The 25,091-nt window shown below is 39.2% G+C and overlaps 1 protein-coding gene across 1 annotated transcript; it reads left to right on the top strand.

The window, feature by feature from the left end:
* The first annotated feature begins 115 nt into the window (after window positions 1-115).
* On the top strand, window positions 116-24,940 carry LOC139934673 (uncharacterized). Its single transcript, XM_071929027.1, has 16 exons — window positions 116-237; window positions 2,973-3,092; window positions 4,140-4,215; window positions 4,852-6,073; window positions 8,044-8,186; window positions 8,549-8,631; window positions 9,522-9,655; window positions 10,770-10,863; window positions 11,615-11,751; window positions 12,328-12,524; window positions 13,344-15,139; window positions 15,917-15,999; window positions 16,568-16,704; window positions 18,344-18,516; window positions 20,466-20,550; window positions 21,375-24,940. Exons 2-16 carry the CDS (start codon window positions 3,052-3,054, stop codon window positions 21,522-21,524), a joined length of 4,551 nt encoding a protein of 1,516 aa, XP_071785128.1. The 5' UTR covers window positions 116-237; window positions 2,973-3,051; the 3' UTR covers window positions 21,525-24,940.
* The last annotated feature ends 151 nt before the right edge of the window (window positions 24,941-25,091 follow it).

The raw sequence follows: 25,091 nt of genomic DNA, 5'->3' as shown, positions 1-25,091 counted from the left end.
TTGAATGTCCCTGTTTTGCAAGGATCCCTGCCCTTCCTTTCCAAGTGCCCTTGGTAATGTATGTGCATACACTGTTAGGTGTACAGGGGCCAGTCTATTCACTGACTGGCGCGGCTATGCCCATACAAAACTGTTTGAAAATGGATTTCTGGAGTTGAGAATTTAGGAATTGCTTATTCCATCGCTTATAAAAGTATTCAACGCAGAAGAGTCACTGTTAAATCCATTGTTTTAGGGGTAAGTGCCGTTTCGGAGCATTTCATTTATGTTGTGATGTTATAATTCAAATCAAAGCCACAACAGTGAGTTGACACTCGTCTCTGGTATTCAATTGGCAATTGTGTGACATAAATAAATGCATTACAATACAAAATATACACATCCAGTTGATTGTGCAGCTAGCTGTCATAAATTCACGTTTGAAGCCATCACTATATACTATTAGGGTAGGGGAGGGGCATGAGAGGGAAGGGTTTCCGTATCGTGCCACAACTTTTTCATTCGTTATGTGTCCATCTAAATCATATTCATGAATCATATATTCATAATTCATATTCATAATCATATGAAATAAAATTAAAATTTTAAGTTTTATTTACAAAAAAAACAAAACAATAAACCCCAAAACAATGATAATGATATAAAGATAGGACAAACAATGTTTTACAGCCAAGTCGGTATGGTAACTGACTTATTTGTAACAACTTACATATTTGCAGGACTGCGTCTGTAGCAACGTGTTAGCTAGCGAGCCGTGCACGCCGTGTTAGCACGGTCAGTTGGGGTGAAAACACGGGCAAAAATTTGATGCACGGCTTGGGTGAAGCCGTGCTGTTAAATGATTTTAGTGAAAATTACTGAACTTCTTTTATTATTTTTTTGTTGTTGAACAGTTTAAAAACAGCAGTGAGTAAGATTAGATTTGGCTTTACCAGATTTCCTGCTTTTTGAATCAAAATTTCAACGACGCAACCATAAAACAATCACTCGAAGTTGCCTCGAAAACCCTGACCACATTGCGACTATACAAAACACAACGCACAAAACACACATTACACAACGCACGTGCAAATTACACGTCATCGACCGTCATCAGCAGGCAGCATGAACTCCATGCACGCGTGGTATGATAGAGGCGAATTCACACGCGTTTTCGTTTCAATTATTTTAGGTACCAATCTCATCTCCACGATCCTACAAACCATCGCGCTCTGGATTTTTCTACTATGACGTCAGAATCAGTAACTGTGTGACACGCGGTGCAGTGCACCTTTTACCGCATACATTCTGCAGTTGCTTTGTAGATTGGTTCCGCAGTTTTTCCCAACTCGACGGCGGCAAACATGACGATCTTTTTTCCTTCTAGAAATTCAAGGGCACATCGTTTGTTCGTTGTAGAGTTTGTTTGAAACATCGAGACTTTTTTGGATTTCAATGTTTACATCTCATGGGTGTTAATGCAGTTGACAAAACAATGTTTATTTTCCGCTCAAAAGGATCAAAAACTGGTTCATGATTCTTTTCAAATCTCAAGTCAGTTTTGCTGTAGACCTCCTAAATTTATTTTTCAATGCATGGTACGTTTTTTTGCCCAGTGGAACTACTTAAATGGCACTGTCTTTCGTAACTGTTTGTTCTTTATTCTCCACAGACTGGAAGACTTAAACGTTATGAAACCTTAACACATACTAAGGAAAATATTAATTACCATGATCAGTCAGTTTAAATTAAGCAAACAATTATGGTACATGTAAATCACTCTTGGCATATTGATGGTTGCAAATACTTGTGTGAATCGTTATTTTACATTAACTAATTGATTTGTTTAAAATAAATACAAAAACTATTATCAGCTTCTTGACCTTAGGCCTATAGTTCTGAAATCGAATGGACAAGAATGGAAACAAAACTAACATTAGTAAATGATAACTCTTAATTTCTTCTTCAATACCTCTTCATTTTTTTTTAGTCTTTAAGCAAAACTTTGTATTAAGAGTAACACATGGCAAAAAATATGTTGTTGACAGCAAACTTGTACTGCATTATTTGATCTCTTTTGAATCATTTCATGACAAATGGGTCCAAACACAGCTCCATGGTCCAAGTAACTGCTTTGAACTGGCCTAACATTGACCCAGAAACATTTCATAGAGTTAAGTAGCAGACGTCGATCACCTTTACAATATCTGTGCTTTAAAGGCTCTCATTTTCAAGTTCAAAACAATACACAAATTAAATCAAAATAGTTTACTTATCACAGAAATAGGTACCAGAAATGCATCAAACCACCAGAGAGCACATACAGTAGCCAGAGCTTCCAGGGCCCTTAAGAGGGGGGGGGGGGGGGGTGAGACAGACTTGGCGGTGCGCGCTCGTATTGTGGGCTACGCACACGTTTCTATTTTTCTAGTGATTTAAGGTTGCACTCCCACTTTTTCAGTTTGCACTCCCACTTTCCAAATTCCTGGCTAAGACACTGGTCTGTAGAATACAGTGTATGTGATGTCATTATTTCTACCTCCATGGTACATGTAGCACTGTCTGTAGAGTAGGTGATTTTTAGCAATTTTTTGCATTTGGTTTGGTCTTTTTGGGTATTTTGATTGAGGCATTTTTTGTAGTTGGGTAACAAGAAAATCATAGCGAGAGGTTCATCCAATAATATCCCGTATCGTGACCTCCTGTGGGGTTCTAGTACGAAGATGCAAAATAAATATGTCAAGTGATGAGTACGTGAGTACAGAGCCCCAGTTACTGGGTCTAATTCTCACCATGTTTCCTTCACTCTTGGTTTCGGCAACATTTCCCAGCTAGCATGATGTTCCGCCCCATCTTGACGATGATATAGTCCTAACTATAGTTGGTTGAGTGTTAAAGTGAGGCCTAACTAAAATATCTGATCTTGCAATTTATTAAAAAACTTCCTCATCTAACCAAGAAATGTTTTTCTCAATCTTAATTCTCATCAACAGTTTGATCTCTGAGCCAAGATGAAGATCTCAACATCGTAAGCATCTAAAACGAAGTGGGATAATATTCAACTGACACACAATGGAAACGGATTCTGACCAACGCTCATCTGCCGGGACAAGGTCTGTATATATTCAGGGTTTTTTGTCCACCAGTGGACAAGTTGGCTGCCGTAAAACCCGCCCGTCATTTCTGATTCCAAGACCACCACATTGCAGAATGTTCTCTTTTTCTGACCTCCACATACATGTAGTTTCCTGATTTTTAAATTCAACTTGCAAGTTCTTTTTATATAATTGATATAGTTTCTAATCATTATGAGTTGAATATTTTGTTGTATTAAATGATCTCTTGAACTTAAAAAACGAGTTTCTAAATTCATTTTATTCAGAGAAAAAAAACTCCATACTAAAATACTAGGGTTTAGATAAAAAACACATTTTTTGGTTTGGAAAAACATCTTTTGCCCTTATGCAAGAAACATGTTTTTAATCACAAAATTGAGAAGTCTGACAGAGCTATTGAGCACAAAGTAAACAACATGAAGGGCCCAGTATTTGTGGAGGCAGTTTCAAAAACTTACATGCAGATGTTTGTTTGCGCTCAACAAAGCCATCATTGTACTTTTGATAAAGAAACAAACTTGATGCTGAATTGTATTGCACTTAAACAGTTAGGCCCAATCATCAGTTGTTTCATGTCGCATCAATGGCTGTGAGAGTTCTGTAGTAGAGAGAGTGTTTAAAAACACATCATACATTCCATACATTCATATTAGCAATTACATGAGCCCCTTTTTTCCCAAGGTTACAAAGGGCCTACAGATGATGCAACAAAGAAGTCCAAACTCAAGATGCTCCAGTGTAAAGTGAAATAAAATGGTCAAGGATTTCGGGTTAAGTGAATCTTAAATATGTAGTTTTTTGAATTGTGGAAGTGAAGTTGCATGGCGAAGATGTGATGGCAATGAGTTCCATAGATTTGGAGCATTAGCAGAAAATGCACCTGAACCAGCTCTAGAGACGGTGCGGTGTTCGGCCAAGAGGTTCTCTGAGGAAGAGCGTAAGGAACGCGCTGGGACATACGGTTGTAGCAGGTCAGATGTATGATGGTGGCTTGTAAACTTCTTATTCGAGTCTTCTTATTATTTCTCTCTTCTTCCCAAACAGTTCTCTGCTTAAACCAGTTCCGATGTACTACGTCGATCAGTTCCAGAAACTCTATCAGCAGAGCCCCATGGCCAAGGCAAGTTTTCGCTAAAACAATCATGGAATTAAAAACAATTTTTTTTAATAAGTTGTGCCAAGGCATTTATCTGAATTCAGGTTGAAGTTCAATCATTTTGGCTGCACTGAAAACATTTAAGTTAAAGTTGCTTTTGTTACATGTACCTTTAACTCTGCCGACATCATTTCTTTTAAGTCCTTGCTAGTACATGTAAGTTGTCTGAAAGTGTGGACTGCTGAACTACAGGTTTTTTTTTTTTTTTAACTTTGAAGTTTGTTTTTCTTCTTCCAAAAGTTCTTTATGAGAAATTGGTGATAATAGCGTAACTACATGTATTGACCTTAATATTAGTACTTTATTAGACGTCGCCTAACATTACAAAGCCAGTCACTTCAATGTGAGGGCTACACTTAACGGATTTTGGCTGTTGGCCTAAATCAACATTCACCAGGGTTACACAGGTACAGTACCACCCTACTCCTGGGGCTGAAAAAGGGTAATCCCCTTCACAGTCCGTTAGGATGTATGGGTATCTTCCACTAGGAGACTCGCTGGTAGAGCCGAAAGCACTACCTTCCCAACTTTTTATGAAGCAATTATGGATTGTTGTAAATAAGCGTTATATAAAGGTTTATCTAATTCCATCTTGTATAGGTGTTTCTGCAGGGGCTGACGGTGAAACAAAGCCCTAAAAAATCCGTCTCGAGGGACGGTGGCAGCAGGAACTCAACAAAGGCCAAGAGGTTCAAGATTCCACTTGTCACTCCTAAAAAGTCAATGCCAGCAAAGTGTGCCCAAAGCCAAGACTCACAACCGGTGGAACATGAAAAGGAACTGCCCAAGGCAAGAAGTTCAGCAGGCCCGAGGATCGGAGAGGAACTGTTAACAAGAACGCCCGAGGGCAGCTTGTCCAGTTTCAACTCGAGTAATTCTTGGGATTCACCTCAAGATGAAGTGGTTATCGTGGAGGGTAATCGGACAGTTCTATCTCCACAGCCTCGTCTTCATCAGGGTCTACAAAGACAGAGTAATCGTAGACAGAGGACACCCAACCTGCACAGTCTCATTCAGAAGCTGGCTTCCCCTGATAAGGAAAGAGCCCCTGATGAACATTCCAGGTGTGGGGGCGCTGTCGGTAAGCAGGGAAGACAGATTCCTGATGATTTGTTTACGCCAACAACTTCACATCACAGGTTGGTTTATGAGAATGAAGACGGTAATAATGTCTCGGGTGCTATCATGAGGACTAGTCAAGCGAAATTGCGGCTTGATAAGGATCCAGAACCAACTTTGGAGGAATCCCATCAGGACAACTTTGGAGCCGGTATTTATAAGGGTCAAAAGAGGTCAGTGCAACAACGTGGACTTCATCAAGACTGTAACCTGGCAAGCCCCCATCAAGAATCAAAGAGGAGTACGCAGTCCAGCATGAGAGACGTTGACGGTCGTTCCAACCAGACTCCTAAAGCTACTCAAGTATTGACTTTGTCCCCCCTGGTGACACCTGAGGTATCGGAGGTCTCACTGTCTGACGAGACACCTGTGAATCACAGGCGCGATCGGCTGAAATCTAGATCAAAGGGAAGTAAACGTTATGCAGGAGGTCTGATCAGGAGTCTACAGGCTCTTGAAGAAGAAAGTCTCAGATCAGAGATTCCGTATGAAGGAAGAGTGGCAGGCGCCCAAGAAACCAGTGAGGATGGAAACGATGAGGATGATGATAGAATGGAAAGAGAATCGCCAGATGATGAGGAAGAAGAAAGTGAGGACGAGGCAGCCAAAGATGACTTGGGCAAGAGGAGAGAGGACGAAACTACGGTGGGGAAGGAAATGTCAGAGACATCAGATCCAACTGATGTAGGGATGGAAGAACAGGGTAAGTGATAATGTTTCCAAATAATCGTATAAAAAAACGGACCTGATATAAGAAGTTCAGCTTTTTTATGTTTATTCAGTCCAGACCCTTTTTTTGTCTGCTAGGTGAAATCAAAAGATGATGTTTTCTTCAGACGTAAAGAACTCATGCTCTTTGATTTACCTCTTTAGCACTGCAAATACTGTTCTTGACGGTCTATAACTTCAATCGTTACAAGGCTCAAAATTAACACTGCACCATAGGCCCAAGGCCAGTGATTTCTGATAGTGTTTAGTAAACTCACGACCTGAGCCCAGTTTCATAGGGCTGCTACTTAAGCACAAAAATTTGCTCAGCATGAAATTTCTTCCTTGATAAAAACAGGATTACCATTCCAATTGCCATTTGTTGCATATTGCTTGTTATTCAGCTGCTGTTTGCTTTTTCTGAAAACCATGTGAAAATTTGGTTGGTAATCTTTTTTTTATAAAGGAAGAAATATCATAATGCTTTTATAAGCAAATTTTTGAGCTTAGAAGCTCTATGAAATTGGACCCTGGGCCCAATTTCATGGAGCTGCTAAATGCTAAGCAAATTTTTGTGCTTACTGTAGCAGAATAGTTTGCTAAGGTGCGAGCGTATTTCACATGTTAGCAGAAAAATTAGGCAGCCATATCGTGCGTTACCATTGATTTGTATTGTACGTCATTCATTTTTCGTGCAGTAAGCACTGGAAGATTAGCATGCCTTTTCGTGTGCTTACGGTTAGCAGTGCTATGAAATGGAAACGGCAAAGTAAGCACAAAATCGGCTGCTAAGCAGCTCTATGAAATTGGGCCCAGACAAGCCCGGTGGTCTTGTGTGTTTTTACTTGAATATTAATATTTAATAATAAAACAAATGTTGCTTAATGAATTTAATTTTAAGTATCTTTCAACTCTGTTGAGATTCGAAGTACACTTAAAAGCATGACAAATGAGTAAGATGTGACCTCAGTGCTAGTTCAAGTCATGTTGATTCTGGTGTTGTGAAATTAATTCCGGTCCTGTCAACATTTTGAACTATAAGCCCTTCGTTCTTGAGGATATTCCCCAAAACATTTGATGAGCCCTGCATTACCAAAAGATAATGCATACCTCTTTAAAGCCATTATACCCTTTCGGTACAGGGGGGGAAAAAAAAAGTTCACAGATTTACAAATAATTTACAGGGTTTACAAAAGGTAATGGTGAGAGACTTCTCTTGAAATATTGTTCCATGAAATGCTTTACTTTTTGAGAAAACATTAAAACTATAAATTCTCGTTAGCGAGAATTACGGATTTATTTTAAACACATGTCATGACACGGCAAAACGCGCGGAAACAAGAATGGGTTTTCCCATTATTTTCTCCTGACTCCGATGACCGATTGAACCTAAATTCTCACAGGTTTGTTATTTTATATATTAGTTGTGATACACAAAGTGTGGGACTTGGACAATACTGTTTACCGAAAGTGTATACACTGTAATGGCTTTAAAGGGTCTGGGTACTTTTTGTAGGATTTACAACTCACACAGTTTGAAGATAATGGTAGTAGAAAGCTTAAAATTTGACTTGCTGAGGTGTGCTGTATTTTTTTTAGAAATGAGTAAAACCATGTCACAATAATAACTGGTAAATACGTTTTACATGCTAAAATAATTTTCGTCTCTCCACTGAGCCAATAATTATTTTTGTGACTTGCTTAAGGGAAGGTTTTTACCAAAAAGCACATGCACCTAAATCCTTTAAATTTTGATGAAAGTTCAGACCTTTTTGTCAAAATTACTGTCACTGCTGATTCTGTATTTTGATCATTATCTTTTGGACTTTGATCAGTTTTGAAAGTTTGTGTGTATTCTCTCCCAAATTGTAGCTAGGAAAGACTGATATTTTGAAACAAAGCAAGTTATTAATTATTTTGAAATGATTTGTTTTTTTTCTGTGGTCTTGTGCAAACAACCAACAGTGGTGGATGATAATGATAATTGCTCACTGGACGAACCAATACATGAAGAGATAAACGACCCTGAGGAAGTACATGTAGAGCATGGTGATGGACGGCAGCGGAACAAAAGCTCAACCTCTGACGAGACGCCCAGGATACCCAAGGTAAATCCCCAGACAACCCCACTTGTCTTAAAGGGAAGGTATATGTTTGGTAGTCACTCTTAAAGACCTTTCTTTTTTTTGCAAGGTGCCAGACACACAAGGCCACTTCAGGGTGTGGGCAACAAATCAACTATTTTTGCCGACTACTCCTAGGGCTGAAACAGGGTTACCCCTTTTACAGTCCATACAGATAGGCATGGGTATCAACCATAAGAAGCCTGGTTGATTAGAGCAGAAACCTCCCCAATGTTTATGAAGCAATCATGGTCAAGTGTCTTGCTTATGTCCTTTTTGTGTCAATTTATCAGTTGGATTTCTGAAAGCAATAAATTGTTAAGTTTTGTTCATTTATTTTGTTGTAGAAGAAGCCAGAAACGATCATCAACCGATGGATCGTCAAGCCAGTGCCCAAATGTGAAGGCGTGTGTGTTGAGGGTCACAGAGTGTGAGTATTACTTCTGTGTACACTACTCAGTAATCTGGGCCAAATTCATAGAGATGCTTAGCAGAATGTTTTTTCCGCTAAGCAAAAAATAAACAGGATATCAGTCACAGATTGTACATGTGATATTATAAGTTATCACACAAGCGCGAGTGGAATACGGAAAAATATAGCGCTTCTGCGTCCCATATCCAACGCGGCCGAAGGCGCGTGACATAGAACACACAAGACGCATGGTAGTGATATTAGCCGTGCAATATAGGTTTTTATCACCACTCCATTCTGCGAATCTGATTGGAGGATTAGCGCATATTTGAAGATAAGTTACTTTAGCTGACCTTGATTAAATTCTTCATGTACTTTATTTTAAAGGGTCTGGAAACTTTTTGTAGGACATGAAACAACGTCCACAGGTTAACATTCAACTCACACAGTTTAAAATAATGGTGGTTGAAAGCTTCCCTTAAAAATATTACTTGCCGAGGTGCTGCAGTTTTTGAGAAATGAGTAAACAAACTACTGCACCCCAGCTTGTATATTTTAAGGTAAGCTTTCTACTATCATTATCTTCAAACGGTGTAAGTTTGATGTAAATCTGTGGATATTGTGTTTTGTGTTGAATAGCAACTCCTTGGGAACTTTAAACCTTTTCTGGTTGGTTACTTTATGAGCTTTAAGTAGCAACTCTATAAAGTTAGGCCCTGAAAAGAATGTGCATCTTGAAAGTAGAGATGGGTACATGTCAGGCCTGGAATGACAAGGAGGCCATGGCTTTTGCTGCTCCTGGTTATGGCCTTGGTGCCCCTTTAAAAGTGAAGTGCTCTTTGAAAAATGAAAATGGCCTTGCCCATTCGGAACCTGACCATTATTCACATCGTGTCTTATTACAACAGTGGAGACGATGCAGGCCAGTTCTGGCACAGCACAGCCATCAGCAAGCGGATCAAACCGCGCTTACTAGCCACAAAGTCTGGTACCCTGTATCGTCTCTCAGGCAAGATGGACCGAACACTAGCCATGGAACAGGGTAAGATTTGTCCTCTCCCAGGTCATACTAGGGAGTTTTCATTTTTGATGACGGATGGTTTTGCGATGGTTAGCAGTTTTCAGCCAAACTTTCGTCGTTTTCAGAACAATGCAAATTCATCCCAATTACCGTCAAACAATTTTAGGGACGACCGTCCTCAAAGCCATCACATGTGCAGATGACGCAAAATGACATCATTAACATCACAGAACCATTCGTCGTCACCAATTAAAGCTCGCTAATGTCACTGATTCCACAAACTGGTACACTAGTACAGTGTACCAGTCAAAAGTATCAATCGAAGAAAACCAAATTCTGAAGTTGAATATAATTTAAAATCAAGCTATCCTACAAAATACAAGGGTATTTCCACACAAAAAATGGGGTATTTTAAACTAGTTTTCTTACAGTGTGGACTTGAGGCCTTTCACCCTAAATTAATAAGCAAAAAAGTAACAAAGGTTTTTTGTCAGTTTGTGGCGACACAAATTTGCCCAACCAGGCACTTTCCATCGCCATGAACATACACCATCCAATGTATCTATAGATGCTTGTGTGTTAGTTATTTAAAAAAATGTTGTTTCAGCGCATGCGCACTACACACCAAGGCTGGTGTCAGCTTGTGGAAATAGTTTTTTTTTTTTTTTTTTTTTTTTGTGGTTTTGGTGCTGATGTATGAGTGAAAGCTCATTTATGAATAAGCAGCAGATTTCAGGATTTCACTGATCAACCTTTGCCTTGTACCTTTATTTTTCTTTCACTTTCACCAATATGAAATTGTTTTTAAAAATCAAGTCCAGAACCCAGTTTCATAAAGCTGCTTTAAGCAGACAATTTTGCTTAACAAATTCCTACTTCGTAGAAGTTAGCAGGATATCAGTCAGAAACGGTACATGTGACATGGTATTTTGGCTGGTAACCTTACTCTGGTAAGCATAATTTTGTTGTGCTTAGCTTATTTTTGTGCTTAAGCAGCTTTATTGAATTGGGCCATGGACTCTTTGAGTAACTTGAAAGACTCTATTGACTCTCTGTCATAAAAGCTCAAAAACTTTAGATGTTTTTATAAAAAAGGTTATTTCATATCTTATGTTTCCCCCCCCCTTTTTTTCAGGATTTTCGGAACAATTTGTTCGCAGTTTTCAAAAAGGCTTCCCTCCAAACTGGCAAGAGTTGCTGTATGATCACTTCCTTGATTCAGAAAAAATGTAAGCTTTCGGACTCTTTTTGTTGAGAATGACTAGAGTGGGATTTGAACCAGTGACCTCCCGATTGACGTGTTGTCTGTCTTGAGCTGTCTTGCCTCTATAGTGGCGAACGACCACATAAGGCTCTAATGCACTTGTTTGGATCGTCACAATACACATCATTCACATCATTTTTGTGTTACTTTATGTATAGAGCATTCTAGTATGGTTTGCAGGAATACCTTAATGATTATCTCTAACTGAGTTGGGGTGGTTCTCTTTTGAGTTCTTTTCAGAACCACCCCAACTTAATTAGAGATTATCATTACATGGTGTTACTGCAAACCTTACTAGATCAGAATTCCACCATGCAAAGTTTCAAGTATAGCACCTTGTTTAAATACACTGTATCTGAACATAATGCATAAAATAACGAACCTGTGAAAATTTGAGCTCAATTGGTTGTTGAAATTGCGAGATAAAACACCCTTGTCACACATATGCTTGATTTGGAGACCTCAAATTCTAAATCTCCTAGGACTAGTCTTAAGTTAGTACTAGTCCTTACTCCTTTGTGAAATCGACCCTTTGTTTTACTATTGTTCTTCAAGGACTCCAGTACTATAGCGCTTAGAAACAAAGTAATAAGCACTGTATACATAGATACTATTATTATTATTATTTTTATCATGTACTGTATGTCCATGGGTTACATGATCATGGTCGACTATTGAATAAAATAACAATAAGGAATGTTTCTTCTTCTCAACAGGGAATCAGGAATGGAATCCAACGAGCCGACCCATCAGAAGGAGCCTCTTGGACTGTCCCCTGTGCCGATCCTCGTTGAGCAAACCTTCAACGATTCTATCAAGAAAGTCAAGAAGAAAAACCTAGTTGAATTGACACGTAAGTGGTTTTATAACCCAATTTTAAGGTACATTAAAGAAATGTTTGTTTTTTCTAACAAAACAGTTGCTGGCAGTGTAAGCACTTTATGTATCCACCGTATACATAAACTTACAAACCTGTAGAAGTTTGAGATTGGTCGGCCATTTGGGTCATGAGAAAATGGTGAAAAACTGATAACACATTTTGCATTTAGTTTGATTTAATTCTCATCAAATATGAAAATTCAGACAAGTATTTCAAGGGATGTGTTCGCTACTATCATCATTAGACCGTGTAAGTTTTAATTATGTCAGTCTGTGATCTTAGACAAGTTTTTTTCTTTCGAATTCTGTAATGTTCCTTTAAATGGTAAGAAGTAAATATGAATGATTTTTAAATTGTCAATAGTAAACTTGCGAGTACAACCATGTATTACCATGTCTTCATGTATTAAATACTTTCATATGGTCAATCGGTATTCAATAAACCTTCTGCCAGTCTGGTGCATTTAGCCTTCAAAACACCACAGTGGATGATATTAAATGGTCAGAAAGTAGGAGGGTTAACCCTTTCAATGTATTCCTCTCCACACAGCTCAGAATCTTTGCGTAAAGGACCTGCACCGATCCAGCAGCGGTCGTCTGCTCAAGCCTCCCCTAGCGTACTGGACTGGCCAGCGCATCCGTCACAACACCTCCCTAGACTTTGTTGAGATCCTCTCAGGGACGGAAGACCTCACGTCTGTGTCTGCTTCCAAGATCAGTCTGCAAGATTCTCTTGAAATTGGACCGGTAAGCGACCTTGATCTTTAGGCCTTTTCAAGTCCTTCATTTTTGTTTACTAACAGAGATATTATATATCTGAATGACATACAGTGTAGGCATAATATTCCTTAAGACTTGGCGTCTAGTATCGTAGTCGTGACTATTGATTGCTTAGTGGTGTCGTGACTACTGTTTTTCTACTACTCGGTTAAGTGTGCCGCCACGACTACTACAAAATTAGTCGCGACTACCCGTTGGGTGAACCAAATGTGTCGCTTATTCATGACAGTAAAATTTACTTATGAAACATAATCAGACATCAGTGACACACAATCCTTTTAGCGATATTTTGTGCCTGCAGCAAACATTATACTGCAATGTTTCTTGGGTTGCGGCAGGACTAGTGGAGTAGTAAATTTCACTCGTCACCCAGGCCTAATATTCTTCCTACTCTAGTCTGATTTTAGACTCTGAGCAATCAGAAATGGCCTGAAAAGTCCATTAAACCCCTACTCATTATGAACAAGAAGGTCAGTCCTTGTGCCAAACAAGATTTTCCTACTTTTTTTTCCCAAGGAACACAAGGATCAAATATCATGCCCGATGATATTAAATTAAAGATTTAATCGCATTTATAAATTTCCAATCTTAAATCTTATTCAAGGCACAATAACTGGAAACCTTTCCAAGAATCTCCGATTGTTGTTTTGACATTGTACTATTAGTTAGACTGAATAGTTATATTTTTATAAAATTCTCCCACCCCCCCCCCCCCCTCCAAATCTATATCTATCTAAGTAATGTACAGTCGACATTAAATATTCAATATTTGTTTTTACAATTCAGAGAGCAGTGCGAGCAAAGACACGCAATTATATTAAGAAAGAGAAGGCGGTGGACATGTCGAAACAAAAGAAACACAAAACACAACTTAAAAAAAGCAACTACCAAGAGCTGGAGAGTGAGGGAGATAATACGAGTACCTCGTGTTTGGACACAGATACTGAGACCGCAGTGGTACCAACCGGTAAAAGTCAGCAACACCGAAAGAATAAAGGGAGTGATTTGGCCAGAAGGGCACTCAGGATAACTAGGAACACTGCAGCTTCATCTGATAATACAGATGCACCTCAAGACGATGGTACACTTTGCTCTGAGAGAAAAGGCAAACCTAAACGAGGTCAGGGTCGACCTCCCAAGCAACGCATTGCTGAGAGTGATAATTCAGTTGTTGTGAAACCAATCGATGAGTCAAGGAGAGGTGTCCCAAGTCATGAAATAGTTACGATGCATGCGTCAAGTCGGCAGGACTGTCAGAAGCAACCGCCCCCGCCGCGAAAAAACAGAGTCAGGAAGATTGTGGACGGAAGCACTCGGCATCCAAGTGGGGCACCGGTTTCACCACTTTATTATCAAGTAAGCCCAGGAACAGAAGAGGAAGTCGCCCAGGCTAGGTCCGACTTTTCTGGGAAAACGCTTAATGGTGTTGAGGGGAGCAGCGAGTCACAAGGGAGTGTTGACAGTCGGGTGTCCTCAGACACAGGGCTGTGTGATGAGAAATCTGTGCCAGAAGTTTTTCAATCAAAGCATCCCTCTAAGGCAGATGTAGCACCATCGACGTTGAACCTTCAGCAGGAGATCTTGGCAGTAGTGGAGAAGCATAAACAAGGGCGCATTGCCAAGATGAGAGAAAGAACCGTCAGGATATCGGCATCCAGCGCCGAGAGGATCAAGGTCAGTCATTCATCCAGCACATCGGATGTCTATGACTTGAGCAGTGATGAAGACAACCCTCAAAGAGTTCTCTTCACTCAAACCTCAACGACGGCGGGAGAGTCGGTGAGTAATTGGAGCGAAGAGGGAGAAAAAAGCGTCAACATGACGTGGGTGACCAGGGGTAAACCCCACAGGCGAGTTTACGGCACCCTAGAGGATCCTAACTACAACACAGACGGGACTACCACAGAAACAACCACTGTCCCCGACAGTGAGAATCCGTCTAAGGTTATCAATATTTCAAGCTCAGATGACGAGACTAAGTGCTCGGAGAGTTCTGATTCTTTAAGAAAAAACTCAAAAAAATCATCGGGCAGTCGTTCCCGAAAGGTGATCCAGAGAAAACCTGTCCAGACATCAGAAGATGACCAATGTCGTGAGAAACGTGTGGTACCCTTAAGAACTTCAACAGGGCGATTCACAAGCTCCGTAACCTCGTCAGAGGATACTGACAACACAAGTAAACACCAGAAGCAACCTGTCCATCGCGGACTGAGCAAGAAAGCAGTGGTCATCCAGAGGCATCAACCCAGGAGAAACTGTCAGAGAGCTGAGAATGATTCTGAAACTAAGAAGACCACTCAAAACCATTTAGCTGAAAGTAAAAACCAAGCAGCAGCTTGGCATCAAAAGACTCACTCCAAAACAACTGATGAAGTATCTGAAAGAGACAGCCACGATGGTCTCAGTAGGAATAGGCTCCACCAGGGGAAAATATCTGGATCACCTATCAAGACTAACGCCATGCAAAAAGGAAGGGTACAAAATGAGAAAACTAGGGATAGGCCGTCAAACGGAACACCGAGCGTCGAAGACGGAAATGAAGAAAGCATTTGGCAAATCGATGAGCCTGAACTTTCACATCGGTGAGTTATTTTTCTGGTTTGTTTTGTGAATTTAAAAAGAATTTGTTTTTGTTAAGGGCACTGGACACATTTGGTAATTACTCAAAGTATATGAAAACTTACTTGGTAACTAGCAACGGAGAGCTGTTGATAGTATAAAACTTTGTGAGAATTAGCTCTCTCTGAAGTAACGTAGTTTTTGAGGAAGGTAATTTCTCACTCAAATATTTGGAATCAGAGAAGGACGTCAGACCTCTGAAAGCACACAGTTTTGTGCAACACTAGGTTTTTCCTTTCATTATTATATTGCAAGTCCGATAACCAATTGAGCCCCAATTTTAACAGATTTGTTTTTTATGCGTATGTTGGGATACACCAAGTGAGAATACTAGTCTTTGAAAATTGCCAAAAGTGGACATCCAGTGCCTTTATATAGAATAAAAACAAATTGAAAACGCAGAAGTGGCTGATAGAACAAGTTTACAAGAATAATTATTATAACTGTCAATAAAAATAACAATCTGAACAATTAGACTGCGAGACCAGCTTGTCTTATGTTGGGGAAGTGAAGATATTTATTAAAGAGTTCCTCTGATGCTAAGCTAAAGTAGAATTCCATTCCACCTTGTTCTCTAACTTAGGCAGCAATAGTAGATAATTAGCAGTACAAGTATCATCAGCATTAGGTTCTCAGAAAGTACATTATGTTGGTAATTTTAATTTTGTTTCTTTTTTTATCATGGTGGTATTTGATTCCAATTAAATTCCCCCCCCCCTTTTTAAATTTCTCTATACCAGTCCAACAAGATTAAGTCCTGCAAATTCTGTTGCTACAAAGTCAACAAAAGAGCAATCCAAACAGCAGGAGAATCAAGCAAAAAGTGAGTATTTTTTCGTTCATTTTTAAAATTGTTTTCTAAAAGAACAAAAGTTAGTTTTATTGTCCTTGTGAACAAATACTTTCATATAGCAGACTGTCTTTCAGAGTGTGAAGATATTATTTACCCCAAAAAATTATGTACACAAGATGCGTAGCTCCAAAGCAGCCGTGACATTCATTCTACTTAATTTTTTTTTCCGGCAACACAGAAATGTTTTGATTGAAAAGTCTATTTTAGCTTACTCCATGTGTACATGTAGATCATCAGGCTTTGTACTTGAAAATTTTCCGTCTGCTGTTCTAACAACAAAATATCATGCTTGTTGAAGCTGTAACAAAGTCAAATCTAAAGAGTTGTAGCTAGGGGGGGGGGGGTAGGAGGGGTGCAACCAAATACCCCAAAGAGATGTTTTCCCCATTCTCATGCAAAATTTAACCTTCCTATATCGACTTATGGATGGCAGAAAACCAATCGAACCTTCACACTCGGTTTTCTTGAAGCACAGTTTTGGGCAGTAATTACATACACCCTTTCTCTGGTAACTTATCTTTGTGTCCTTATATTGCAGCTTCAATAGCTCTAACGGCCAAGGTGGGTACAATGAAGAGGAAACGACAGCTGAGGGACCTGGTGGAGCAACACAATCGAGGGTATGAGGATGACATCTTTGAATCCACGCCATTCAAGAAACAGAAAAAACTCAAGGTAACTGAAGTTGAAGTAGTGTACTGGTGCCACCATACATGACCAATTGAATGATTTCAAATGGTTGATCAACTCGCTTGAAAATGGTGCCAATAGTTGGAGAGCTTAACACAAATTTTTGTTAATCTTTGAAACGCTCATTTTATAAACAGTTTTCTGACAGAGGAAATATTTGACAGGAAAATTAAGTGGTCAAGCACATCAAACTTGAGAAGCTCTGGTGTTTCTGATCAGTAGAGCGTGGGTTTGAGTTCTGGTTTTGACATTTGTGTCTACGGCATTTGAGAAATGTTGTCCTTAGTATGGAACATAGAGCCGTAGGTCACCTGTGTTATGTAATCACGTAAAAGAACCCAGTACAGGAATCGCTTAGAGAAGAGGCTTGCTCCTGTGTTTCTAGCATGGTTTGGCAGCATACTCAACACCTCACCTTGTATCTCTTCAAGGTGTTGTATTATGGTTGCTTCCTCTCTCGTAAAATCATTCTAAACAAGCTCCATCAGTTAATTCAACTCGAGGAGTGTAATTTGTGACAGGCATGGCACACTATAAACACCAGTACATTTTATTTCTATACTTACTATTTTTATTGTCATTAAAAATTTAATGAAATTGGAAGAATAATATTACTCAAACTGATGTTATTTAGGTTTCAATGGGCTGTATTTTTGACCGCGTGAGGGCGCTCTCAAACATTATAAGTATCACTTCCCGGGGGGTACTTACATTCTAGTCCTGGCGGCCTTACACTTTCGTATTATACTACAGTGACGTCCTGGATATCAGGGCCCATTTCGAAATTTTTTAAAAGCGTCATTACCCAAATCTTACCTGCAAGAAAGCACTAATTTCAACAGATTCACATTCCATGGCAGCATATATTTTTCTGCGGTGGGTTTTGATCGTCAGTTATTCTTTACAAATCCGTCATTTTTTATGAAAATAATACAGCTCCCAACGTTAAGGAATTCCCAATTTTGTTCGTACTCTCACAGTCTGCCGTGTGTAAGCAAGACGCACGACGTGCAAATCTTGCGTAGCATTTGCGTGTATATGCTGTGCAGTCAAGATACGGTGACTAAGAATTCATGCATCTTGCATCATGCGTCTTGCACGCGAATGTATACGCGTACGCATGGCAACAGACAACACTGAGAAAACGATCAAACAGGAGTTTTTTTACGTTGGGAGCGTCATTATTTCACGAAAATGACGGATTTGTGAGGAATATATGAGGACCAAAACCCACCGCATATAAATGTATGCCGCCATGGAATGTGAATCTGTTGAAATTAGTGGCTTGTTGCAGGTAAGATTTGAGTTATAAAGCTATGAATTTGTCCGCCCCAGAAACAGGCCTTAATAGATAGGACTATACCCAAAACAGCTATTAATGACTGGAACACATCACCATCACAGACATCATATTCATCATGGACAGTAAGACATTTAAAGGAGCCGTTATAATCCACCTCTAAAGCAACTTAAAACTGTGTTCAACAGAAGTGACAGAACGCCAATTAAAACTGAGCAGGACGAATTGCGTATACCCCGGAAGTGATACAAATTCTGTTGAGAGTGCCCTCACGCGATCAAAAGTGCAGCAGATTGGATTGTGTTTTTTTTTTTTGTTGTCCAGATACCACTAGGAGAATGGGAGATAGACGAAGAAGAAGGCCCAGCTGGAAAGACTCCTGGGTCCGCAAGATTCAAGACGCCAAGCGTCCGCCATCAGGGGGTGCTACCCCTATCGGATAAGAAAACACCATACTCCAACCTCATTAGTCCTAGTCTGCTGCCCTCTATTGACAGGTAAGTACACACACAAGGGGTTCAGAGTTGCAATCTTTGCGAGGACGTTGTGGTGCTGGTATTGGAGCGAGCACAATATTTTTCGAACTGGAGTCTGATTTTCGATTTATGTTTTCACTTGGACAAACAAAATAGCCTGAAAATTCCTCTAAAGCCTTTATATTGCAAATGCTCGGTATGTGCTCGCTAGGCGTGGAATGAGGTGCATGCTGGTCTAGATAATGATCAAAAGATTGATCGCTAGCAAGACCAGCGTCCACCTCATTCAACAGTTTGCGCTTGTGCAATGGGTACTTGCGAAAAGGTCTTTGTAGGTCAGCCCTGTCATGGCTGAGCGGTTAAGAGAACCCGATTCAAGCTCCGGTGTTTGATCACCAAAGTGTGGGTTCGAACCCCGGTCGTGACACTTCTTAAAATTGGGGAGGTAGTGCTTTCTGCTCTACTAGCCAGGCTTCGTTCGGATTGATGATACCCAAGCCTACATCCATATGGACTGTAAAGGGGGTAACCCTGTTTCAGCCCTAGGAGTAGGTGGCAACAGCCTAGCCCTGGAATTCAGCCTTGTGTGTCTGGCGACTTGCATAAAAAAAAACTTTTTCACGGTTAAAGGCAGTGGACACTTGGTAATCACTCAAAATAATTATTAGCATAAAACCTTACTTGGTAACAAGTAATGGGGAGAGGTTGATAGTATAAACCATTGTGAAAAAAACGACCGATTGAGCTAAAATGTTCACAGGTTTGTTTGATGCATAAGTTAAGTTACACCAAATGTGAGGACTAGTCTTTGACATTTACCAATAGTGTCCAGTGTCTTTAAGTAATGTTCCTACTTTTACTTAGTACCAAATCTCACGCTTGTTTTAGGTTGATATTGATATTTTCTACTAAAATCCTGTAATTGTATTGAATGTTTGATTTGTTTTTGCTGCATTGATAAATTTTGCATGTACTTTATGTAAATATAGATGCTGATTTGTGTATTTTTTGTGAGTGCTTTGCGGCCTTGCATAAAAGGCACTATGTAAATGCTTTATTACTATGGTTACTATCACTATTATGTGTAGTGTATATGCAAGGAATAGGCTAGACTTTTCGACAAGTCTTTAGATGTCTGTTGCGTTGATAGCGTTCAGACTCTCCCCCCCCGATTCACGCGACACTCGAGAGACTACTGCTCTCGCACTGTGCAGCTAATGGACCGTTCCGGCTTTCCACTAAGCTCCGCCCACCGGGCACGTGAGCAAGACACGTGTACGAACACTCCCAATGACATTCTGCACGATTCTGCCGCGCGTGACCGAGTTTGTCTGACCTCAATCATTGCTGTGATTGGTCAAATGGGTGAACGCGCACAGTTTGATTGATAGGCCGGATCGGTCCATTGGGGAGTAGTAGTTGGCAGGCTGCAGCTTTTGCAGTATTTGATGCCTCCACCATGATTCGATTCTCTCACTGTGACAGACCATTAATGACTTGTCCACAAGTCTAGGAATAGGGCCTATTATCTCATCAAAGTACTGCCCATGGTCAAAGGTCATAATTCTCTTTCTGGTGAATATTGATTTCCCAAAGAAAGTTTTTAAGCATTGTTGCTTCTTCATTTTAAATTTTTAATGTGTTTCTAACTACATAATGTACATATACACGTTTTTTTTTTTTTTAGCACCATTTCATGTAGACCAAAGTACGTTTTAGGTTTTTCCTCCAAGGAATGTGGGGCTATGTTTTTTTACAAAATTGTTTAGATATCTTTTTCTTTTTGATAGCACCATTATTTACAAGGCCCCTCTAGCGTAATATGCAGCCAATCAAAGACCGGGGCAAACCCCTTCTCGTAACGATCGACTGGGTTCTTTAAGTGCATTACAAAACGCACAGGACCTACAGCTTTAACGACCCCACTGAGTTGGACCTAAAGTTGACCACCAAATTGATTTTGTTTTCAGGAAGCACATTGATCAATATATCCATGGTTTGCAGAAGAAGAAGAAAGCCCGTGGATTCACGCAGAGGTCGTTCACCTCAAATAAGGTACTATGTTCTTTATTATCATGTGGAACTCCTTGCAATACTTACTGCCAAAACTTAAAACAATAGATGAGAATAAGAGCATAATTAAGGCAGTGGACACTATTGGTAATTACTCAAAATAATTATAAGCATAAAACCTTACTTTGGTAATGAGAAATAGGTAGAGGTTGATAGTTTAAAACATTGTGAGAAACAACTCTCTGAAGTAACTTTGTTTTTGAGAAAGAAGTAATTTTCCACAAATTTGATTTTGAGACCTCAGAATTACATGTAGATTGTGAGGTCTCAAAATCAAGCATCTGAAAGCACACGACTTCGTGTGACAAGGTCGTTTTTTCTTTCATTATTATCTGGCAACTTGGACAACCAATTGAGCTCAAATGTTTGCAGGTTTGTTTTTTATGCATATGTTGAGATACACCAAGTGAGAAGACTGGTCTTTGACAATAACCAATAGTGTCCAGTGTCTATACAAAAAAGTCAGTTAATTAGGGCCTATTTTATTAGTAATTGCATCAAACAAAGTGCGTATCTACTGCACACCCTTGATATTTCAAAAACCAAAGATGGCATATCATAGTTGCCCTCACAAACACGCCCCATCTGATCATTCAAACGCTTTATTTGTCCCTTCATGAAGATCACCAAATTCTGGCTTGGCCACTTTTCCAATTTTTTCATAATTGTTTTTCTGTATTTTGGTTTAAAATATCTAAGCATGCAGTGCTACAACGGGCTACAGACACATGTAAGTGTTTCATAATAGAATTTGAACAAATATCTCATAAATAAATATCCAACGTCTTCTTCTTCTCTTCCATCAGGTCACCAGAGGAATTGCAAAATCTTCAGGTAGTGCCTCGCTGACAAATGCCATGAAAAGCAAGATGGCCGACATGTTTGAAGTCACCCCTGTTTCTGACTCTGACCCAGATGAGGATCAAGATTATTATTGGTCCGATGAAGAACGATAATTACCAGAAATGTTTTTCTTTTTTAAAAAGAAGGCAATTTGAGGATTACGTTGATGATGTAGATGGGTTTGGTGGAACTCTTGTTCATAACTCTTAATTAATGTTTTAAACAGATTTCATTTTTTTATACCTTGATTACAGTCTACTCATGAAAACAACATGGTTTTATATATATGTGTTGTTTACATTGTTTTGAATAACAGATTCTGTACGTAGTTTTTCGTTCTGACGAAAGAGATACTGAAAGAGGAAGGGAAATATTTGTGATGTTCTCACTTTCTTTGATGTACTCATTTTCCCATAGATTAAAGGAACATGTTGCCTTGGATCAGACGAGTTGGTCAATAAAAAGCGTTGGTAACCGTTTGTTATCAAATGCATATACACTGTAATAGGAAAGAAGTAAAAGTAGAATACAATGATCTACACAAATATGCCTCGAAATTGCGTGGTTTTCTTTTTACATCGTCGACTAACACAGTCGGCTATTTATCAGAATTGTTTACGCCCATAAATGGGCAACCGTGTTTCCTCGCGACATAAAAGGAAATCCCTGCAATTCCGAAGCATGTTTGTGTGGGTCTTATGCATTTAAAAACAAACGGTTTTAATTTTTTAAATGCTTTCAAAAAGACCAACTCGACCGATCCAAGGCAACGTGTTCCTTTAACAGAAGTCCTATGTGAGTGCGGAAAATTTACTCTCTAAACTAATATTCAAATGGTCTGACTGCCATTGTACATGATACCCTTTCAGCGCAAAATTTGTCAACATCCCAAAAACCAGGGCTCAATTTCGTGGCTCTGCTTACCGCCGAATTTGTGCTTATGGTCACCATTTTCCGCTTTTTGTCCTAGCGCTAATGCAAAAATTCCCTGCTAACCCATGAAATGTGTTCTGCTTGACATAAGCGCTGAATTCCCAGCAAATTATTTGCTTATATGTGTTAAGCAGGGACTTGAAATAGTGCCCTGATGACATCATTCTTAGGAAAATGAGTCTGTACAATTTTTGTACGGGAATGTTAATTTTGTTCATTCCTGACTTTTGATATAGTTAATCAAAACGGCATTTGGAATCTGACGTTGTGAACGACGAAAAAATCCTCATTGGTTTGTAAAGCTCCATTAGCAGTTGACATCTAATGACTTCCATGTTTAAAAATTTTGCTCTCAAAAATTCAGCTATTAACAAAAACATCAATGCACAAAAATGTTCAGACACATTTATCTCAGATTTTGGATGTTCAAAAATTTTGCACTGGAATGGTATCAAATACAATTACAATGTGCATGTACACCATTTTAAGGACACTTGACACTATTGGTTATTGTCAAAGACCAGTCTTCTCACTTGGTGTATCTCAAAATAAGCGTAAAATAACAAACCTGTACACATTTTAACTCAATTGGTCGTCGAAGTTGTGAGATAATAATGAAAGAAGAAACACCCTTATCACACAAAGTTGTGTGCTTTCAGATCTCAATCAAATTCTGAGGTCTCGAAATTAAATTTGAGGAAAATTTACTTCTTTCTACGTTAAAGACCTGCTTGAACGAAAATGTCAAGTCGTGAACTTTGCTGAATTCCACTTAAAATGTTTTTGATGAATCAGGAAATTGAGTCATATGATTATAAATAGGTTTCAATTGTGTAAAAAAAACAATCATTTTGTATGCCCTTGTCCAGAGCTTTTCTGCGAGATTTGCGAAAAGCCCCGTTACGTAATCACTCTCAAAACGTCATAAGTAGATAAAGCCGCTTTGTTGCAGCGTGGATGTATAACAAAGCAAACTCCCACAAATGACGTCAGCGGCATTGTCATTTGACGCCCGCTCTCAACGGCAGAAGTGTTTTTAGTTTTTCAAAAAACCTTTAGGTAGGGGCCTGATTTTTTAATCGATAATTACGAAAAAGTTCAGAAGTGTACACATATCAAAATTACATTAAAATGGTGCATTATAAACAAGTAAAAATACCATTTCTGTTGAAAACATTCCGCTCAGGTAGCTGTTTAACTACGTTACTTCAGAGGGAGCCCTTTTCTCACAATGTTTTATACTATCAACCTCTTCCCATCCCATCCCAAGTAAGGTTTTATGCTAATCATTTTTTTTTATTAATTACCAACAGTGTCCACTGCCTTTAACAGAAAGATAGAAACTCAAATTAGGAAATAGGTACATCACAAAATTGAATTTGACATATCCCTTCCTAATAATAAGTTTATAAGTGAACGCTCTGATTCTTCTAAAAAATATTTGTTAATAGAAGTGATCGGGCTTGCTTCCAATCAATGTTTTTTTAAGGTCTGTAAAATAAAATGGCTTTCTTTTTTTTACTTCTTATGTACAAACAATGTAGATAAATATGGATATCATTTGTTTTCGAGACTGGATCTGAGAAATGTCAACGCAGTGGATTTGTTTGTGTTTATTTTAGCATTACATAATGGTCCTTTGGCTCGTGTAGAAAAGAGCGGGAAGTGGATACCCTGGGAATGTTTGCCTTCAGAGTCAAGTGTGAGAATAAAATTGAACATTTAATCCGGTACTCTTGACGACTTGTTGCAATGTGCATATTCTTATTTCAAAATTGGGGAAAACCACAAAATGTTTATAACGCTTTCTGAAATGTCGTAGATTGCACCAGAGATCATAATAATTACAATATTCCCCTGGCCCTTGAGAAATATATTTTTATGCCCCGCCGACGAAGCCAGCCGAAGGGGCATATAGTGTTTGCCTTGTCCTTGCGTGTGCGTATGTGTGTGCACATCATCCTTGTCCGAGCGATATCTCAAGGACTTGGCGTATCAACTCCAAACTTGGTTTGTGGATTGGTCAGTGGATCCCCCAGAAGCCTATTGTTTTTGGACCCCCTCAGATAAGTATGAGGCTCGTTATGGCTAAAACAAAAGTTAATGTTGTCCGAGCGATATCTCTAGAAGGACTTGGCGTATCAACTCCAAACTTGGTTTGTGGATTGGTCATGGGATCCCCCTGAAGCCTATTGTTTTTGGATCGCCTCAGATAAATATTAAGCTCATTTTGGCTAAAACAATAACTCAAAAAGGACTTGGTGTAGCAACTCCTATCTCAGTGGGGCATTTGTATTGTCACACTTGTTTGCCTAGAAATATTTAAATGACAACGAAAGTGCAGTAGGGCCTACCTAAACATTTCCAGGGGGCCCTTCTGTGGGCTCCGGGTCGATTTAACAAAGAGTTAGGACTAGGCCTTACAATTGGAGATATTAAAAACTTAAGGCAAGTTCTAATACTCGTCCTAACTTGAGATAAGACTAGTCTCAACTCTTTATGAACTCCTGCCCGGCCCTTACTCCAAGGTACGTATTTGTGGGGTTTACAATTAAACAATTGTTTTTATTTTTTTCCCTTTTTGTAAAAATATCTGTCACTTTACCGTATCGGAAATATACTTGATTCAAGTCCTGTTCTCATTCGAAAGGTCCCTCAGCATATCCGGCATCAAAATGAATACAGATTTTGTGGTCAAAAGTAAAATAAAAGGACTCTCACAGGATTGGGACTTGATTTAAGTCTAT

The sequence above is a fragment of the Asterias amurensis genome, chromosome 1 (genome assembly GCF_032118995.1).
Source record: "Asterias amurensis chromosome 1, ASM3211899v1".
In the NCBI taxonomy this organism is placed as follows: Eukaryota; Metazoa; Echinodermata; class Asteroidea; order Forcipulatida; family Asteriidae; genus Asterias; species Asterias amurensis.
This window is presented reverse-complemented; position numbering and strand designations above follow the sequence as displayed.

Coding starts and splice junctions, on each gene's coding strand:
- LOC139934673 (XM_071929027.1), top strand. CDS start 3,052: ATGGAAACGGATTCTGACCAACGCTCATCTGCCGGGACAAG. Junction 15,140..15,916: donor GAGCCTGAACTTTCACATCG/GTGAGTTATTTT, acceptor TCTCTATACCAG/TCCAACAAGATTAAGTCCTG. Junction 16,000..16,567: donor GCAGGAGAATCAAGCAAAAA/GTGAGTATTTTT, acceptor CTTATATTGCAG/CTTCAATAGCTCTAACGGCC.